General features: G+C 38.3%; 1 protein-coding gene across 1 annotated transcript; it reads left to right on the forward strand.

Moving 5' to 3' along the window:
- The first annotated feature begins 2,708 nt into the window (after positions 1–2,708).
- Positions 2,709–4,151, forward strand: LOC122058320 (remorin 4.2-like). The gene is made up of 2 exons (XM_042620949.1): positions 2,709–3,405; positions 3,645–4,151. The coding sequence occupies exons 1-2, from the start codon at positions 2,791–2,793 to the stop codon at positions 3,834–3,836; spliced, it is 807 nt and encodes a 268-aa protein (XP_042476883.1). The 5' UTR covers positions 2,709–2,790; the 3' UTR covers positions 3,837–4,151.
- The last annotated feature ends 1,428 nt before the right edge of the window (positions 4,152–5,579 follow it).

A 5,579-nucleotide genomic window follows, 5' to 3' on the forward strand; every position in this document is an offset into this window, starting at 1 on the left:
AACAACGATTGATGGCAAGGGATGTGAGCGTAATTTGATATTATGCAAGGGGTGTCTATCTAATTGTGGCATTCTCTTGCTGGGGTGGCATTGTAAATTGTCCATAAAAAATGATATATTATCTTCTTTTCGGGTTTTTTCTTCTTTCCTGTTTTAGTCCAAATAGTTGGTTTGGATTAATCTTATTGGTCGGTTCAGTTGATTTCATCTTTAACAGTTTCTAAAAACCAAAACCTATCAAACCAACAAAGAATTCAATCGGCCAATTCCATTTGATCCGTTTGGGTCTTATTTTTTACACCCGTATGATTAAGCAAGTTCATTTCTCTACTTTATATGAGTTTACACAGTAAGATTGCTCTATTGTGACTAAATAAGGGTAAGACTACACACAATATGACCCCTCTCCAAATCTTAAAGTGATGAGAGCCTGCATTAGGTACACCCATTTTTACTCAAGCTTGAATTGTCTAACATAGGAGTGTCAATTTGTGGCCCGACCCGACTAAATCGATCGGGACCGACCGTTTATAGACCAGCCCGGCCCGGACCGTTTATTAAACGTATCGGGCTTGAGTCCGGTCCCTTTATAAATGGTCGATCTCGGTTTTGCTACTTGGACCGTCGGGTGCCCGATCGAGACCGACCGAATAACGCCGGACCGAGATCGGCCTATTGTGCACCGACTTGGCCCGACCTTTTAATGATTGTAGAATACCTATTTTACCCCCCAAATTAAAGAATAAAAAGTAAAAAGTAAAGACATGTTCACATTTTAAATAATGGTTATATTTGGTATCATTTATTGATTTATTATCATTTTTTTGGGCTTGCATGAGTGGGCCGGAATGTAATAGCACATTTTAAAGAGGGTCCGTTTAAAAACCGGTTAAAGCCCGTTTAACATTAAACATGTCCGTAGCCCGATTAAGGCCCGACTAAAGCTCGATTAAGGTAGCCCGATTATAGCCCGAGACCGACCGACCGAATATAAAGTGTACCATGCCCTCAATAACTAAGCCCGATTAGTTAAATGGGTGAACACGGTGTAGCCTTTGAAAGTCTTCAAGCCCGATTAAGCCCGACCGAAACCCCTAGTCTAACATGTAAGAGATCCAAGATCCAAGATCCAATGTGGTCGACCCGAAGTGGAACCATCCTTGTCAAGGTGACATTTCCTACTAAACTAAAGGCGTACGTGTCAAACCCAAGGAGAACATGTAGATGGGCTAAACAATATTTGTTATCCATAGTGGGACACGTGCGAGTACCACCTGTTCATATCCACTAGAAAGCTGTAAAAGAAGTTGTGACCCACGTGTTCCCCCTTAATTTGCGTGCAGAAATTTAAAAATATAAATAGAAATGCCCTAACCTCACGAAAAGAGAAAGATAATACTAATTAGTATTAAAATAATTAGGATAACTGTTCTTTTCCACCCTTATCAATATTATTATAATAATTTGAGACGTAGACACATTAATTACCTAAAATCAATAACCCCAAAAGAAGGGTTTCCATATGACAACACAAGTATGCCGTGCATGGACAAATTTGACGTGACCTTGATGTAGGACCCACCACATGAGGTTTCACACTACGTGTCACTCATCGGATAGTCCAAATCGCACTCACTATGTAGGTGGATAAAAGACAAAAGTTTAAGAAATCAGAATAAGATTAGTCCAATTGGTCGGTTTGAGTCGAATTGGCCGGTTTGAACCGGATCTAAGGATTAATTGGTCCATGTTCAATTCTAATCTGATCCTAATTGAAATTGGTCAGAATCGATCCCAAGAACCCTAGAATCCACCCTCAGATTTGTATACTCAGTGATTTTAGGGTTTCTTGGTAAGAATTGGTCGTGTTGAATCAGCTGGAGTTCACAACGATTCTTATTCCAATCAATCAATTTTGATTCAATTCTTGAAATGGTGTCAGAATCGATCAAGCACAATCCTATTACTTCTTGTTTCAAATAAGATGGAAACAATCGAGGATGAACCTGATTTGATCTATATTAGATTTTTAGGTTTTAAGTTGATTCTGACTGATTCTTGCTGGCTCTCGATTAATTTGATTGTCGATTCCACTTACTTGATTCTTGAGTTTCTTGGTAAGAATTGATCATATTGAATCAAACAAAATTAGGATCACTCATAACGATTCTTATTTAAATCAGTTGATTCTGATTTTGATTCTTGAAATGATGCCATAATCGATCGAGCTCGATCTTGATACCTGTCAATTCAAATAAGATCGATTCAATCGAGCTTGAACCCAATTCGAATCTATACTAATTTTTTAACTTTCAAGCTGATTCCAACTGATTCTAGCTGACTCTCAACCAATTCCAACCGGTTATTATCGATTCAATTGCCGGTTCGGCTTACTTGAACCTTTCATGGGGCCCACTTCACTACATAAACCAAAAGTAGGATTCCCCCAATATTTGCAGCCGACACTAAACAAATTAAAATTTGAGCCACCTTTATGGATTTTATCCGAATAATTAAAGGGTTATGGGTGTCACTCTCAAGTCTCAATCTCATTTTCTTATCAAAAGCCCCTAACTTTGAAATTTTTTTTGTTTGTTTGATTCTAATTATGTGTTAAACAGAGATTTGTTTGTTTGTGTGGCCAAAAAAATTTCTCATTAATTCCTTCCTTTAGACCAACCTTCACTTATCTCTATCGTCAGAACCATAGTTTATACTTTACATACAAACAAGACCTCTCAAGTCTCATTATTTCCTTGTTCTTCAGGTAACACGGTGGGAGAGCTTAACATGTCAAGTGTTAACCAAAGGGCTTCAACTAGCAATGGAGGAGGAGAAGATGAAGGTGATGAAACAGTCATCAGGGAGATCCACCCCTTGACACCTCCCCGGCCGCTGCTACAGCTGCCACCTCCACCGAACCGGGCTCGCCGGACAGACTCTTGGGAGACTGGTAGCAACATCTCCGGTGAGAATTTCACCACTATGAGTCGAGAATTCAATGCTTTAGTACTTGCAGGATCAACGATCGCCGGAAATAATAGCGAAAACGAAGGCGGTAACGCCGGAAACAACCTTTCTAGGATTGGAGAGGATGATGATCATGAAGTTCCTGAGGAAACAAACCCATTAGCTATTGTCCCAGATAATAGTCTTCCCTTAAACCATGGTTCTTCTCCTCCTCCAAGGCGCATTAATGGGTCTTCTTCTGCAAGTGGTGGTTTCAATGAAGAGATAACAACCCTGCAAATGGTTAAGAAAGAGGAGGTTCATTCGAAGATTTCGGCATGGCAGACGGCCAAGATCGCCAAGGTCAATAACAGGTTCAAGAGAGAGGAATCCAACATCAATGGTTGCGAGAGTGAACATGTCCAAAAGGCTCAAGCTGCTCTGAAGAAAGTTGAGGTAAGAAAAAGCTAATTATGATTTGACTTTCTCACATGGAATCTCATCGTCCGTGAGTTAACAGATTCTCTAACTCATAGCTCATGATCTGGATGTTTTTTGAATGGTGAAATCCTACGTGAAAGTAGTTAATCATAATTATTAATTATGAGCTTAATTAATTATGAATTTGAAAGAAAGGACCTAGGTAACGCTTCAATTAATGTTTAACAAAAAGCTTTAAATTCTCTTTTGTGTAGAGGAAGCTAGAGGAGAAAAGGGCCAAAGCTGTAGAGAAAATGAGAAATGAGGTGGCAAAGGCACATAGAAAGGCAGAGGAGAAGAAAGCATCAGCTGAGGCCAAAAGAGGAACAAAAGTGGCTAAGATACTTGAGATAGCTAATCTGATGAAGGCCATTGGAAGGGTTCCCACCAAACGCTCCTTCTTCTAATGAAGCCCTTCCAAACATACTCTATTATCATAAATTTTGAAAATATAGTTTTAGATTGGAGCACCCTTTTTTTTTTTTAACTTTAAAGGGTGCCCTTACCAATGGTTAGGGTTTTGATTTTGAAGGGGAAGAAGGATTTCTTAGCTGATTGACATTTTCATCAAGTCATCATGTACAGTGTTTTATTTTAATTAAGTATACTTGTTTGAGTTAAATTTAGTTTTGTTTAATTTGCTCCAAGGCTTAGTGTCTCTTGGTTTGTGGCATCTTTGCCTTGTAATATATATATATATATATATATATATTTTTTCCTTTCTTTGAAGTTCAATATATTTATTTATTCACCCAAATAGAGAAAGCAGGAAAGATCTAAAAACCCAGCTTAATTCACTCTTGATTTTGACAAACAAGAGAGAAAATCCAGAGAACCAAGTCTGAGTGAATAACTTATAGTAACCAAATGCCCAAATAGAATCTGACTGAATTGCTACTAAGACTGTTTTGGGTTGGAGAGTTGGATCTGAACTGGGTTCAGTGACTAGCTTAGTGATTAGCTGATTTAATAATAAACTAAGCCTGAGTGGTCATTTATTAAAACATACTACTACATGATATGTAGTCTGAAACATGCCTTAGCCTTAATTGACTCTTTGATCCTTTTCTTGTGGGAGAGTGGATCAAGTCGTCGAATGACAATCATTTTCGTATGAGGCTGATCTGCATAGATAGAATCTACTTAACACCTAATTCTATGATGGATTTCATTTATACATGAATCAACCCGTACAAAAACCTGATCCACACTCTTCTCGTGAAAGCCATCAATAACATCTATGCATCATTAATGAGTCAAATCATTTGATATATGAGGAACAGGAGATGAAGGTAGCTTTTGTCATCAGTTAAATTAGCTTTGACGCCTACTTATACCTCTTCATCATCAGAATCAAACCATTGATACCTTGTGGGTCATGGGTATGTTTTCATTCTTCCTGGGACAGCAGTTCATAAGGCAGCTGTTTATTGGGTGTTGTGCCATGTCGGTTCAGCTTCATGTGGAGTTAGGTGGTTGGGTAAAGTTGATTTCAAATCTATGTACAGATAAGTGTCAATGAGTTGGCTTGTTCTGTTGAGATCTCTAAGCTTTGAGAGGAATTGTTGGCCGCTTTTAGAGATGATTTGGTAGCATCACGTCAATATGTGAGACAATCTTGTAAAATCTTCTAGTTTTTGTTGTTCTTTCTCAATCTTGTTGGAATCTCAAATTTTGAGCATAATCGTGAAAGGTGAAATATTATAATCCCTATTTGATTTTTAGTGGATTGCTCTTGGAATTGCCCTATGGTTTTCTCTTCACTCTTCCCTTAGAAGGGTTTTCTATGTCAAATTTGGTGTTCACTTGGCTTATGTTCGTTTCGTTCTCTCTTTTTCATTTCTTTGATGGCTTCCGTTGTATGAAAGTAATACTCTAACCATTGAGTTAAGTAGTTAATTTCTCATCACAAAGAGAAACAAATACGGCTGTATGAAACTAATTCTAGCCACTCAGTTAAGTAGACCAAAAGGCTCAATGAAGAGATAACAACCCTGCAAATAGTTAAGAAAGAGGAGGTTCAGTCAAAGATTTCGGCATGGCAGACGGCCAAGATCGCCAAGGTCAATAACAGGTTCAAGAGAGAGGCAAAAGGCCCAAGCTGCTCTGAAGAAAGTTGAGGTACGAAAAAACTATTTATGATTTGACTT

The sequence above is a fragment of the Macadamia integrifolia genome, chromosome 12 (assembly GCF_013358625.1).
Source record: "Macadamia integrifolia cultivar HAES 741 chromosome 12, SCU_Mint_v3, whole genome shotgun sequence".
Classification (NCBI taxonomy): domain Eukaryota; kingdom Viridiplantae; phylum Streptophyta; class Magnoliopsida; order Proteales; family Proteaceae; genus Macadamia; species Macadamia integrifolia.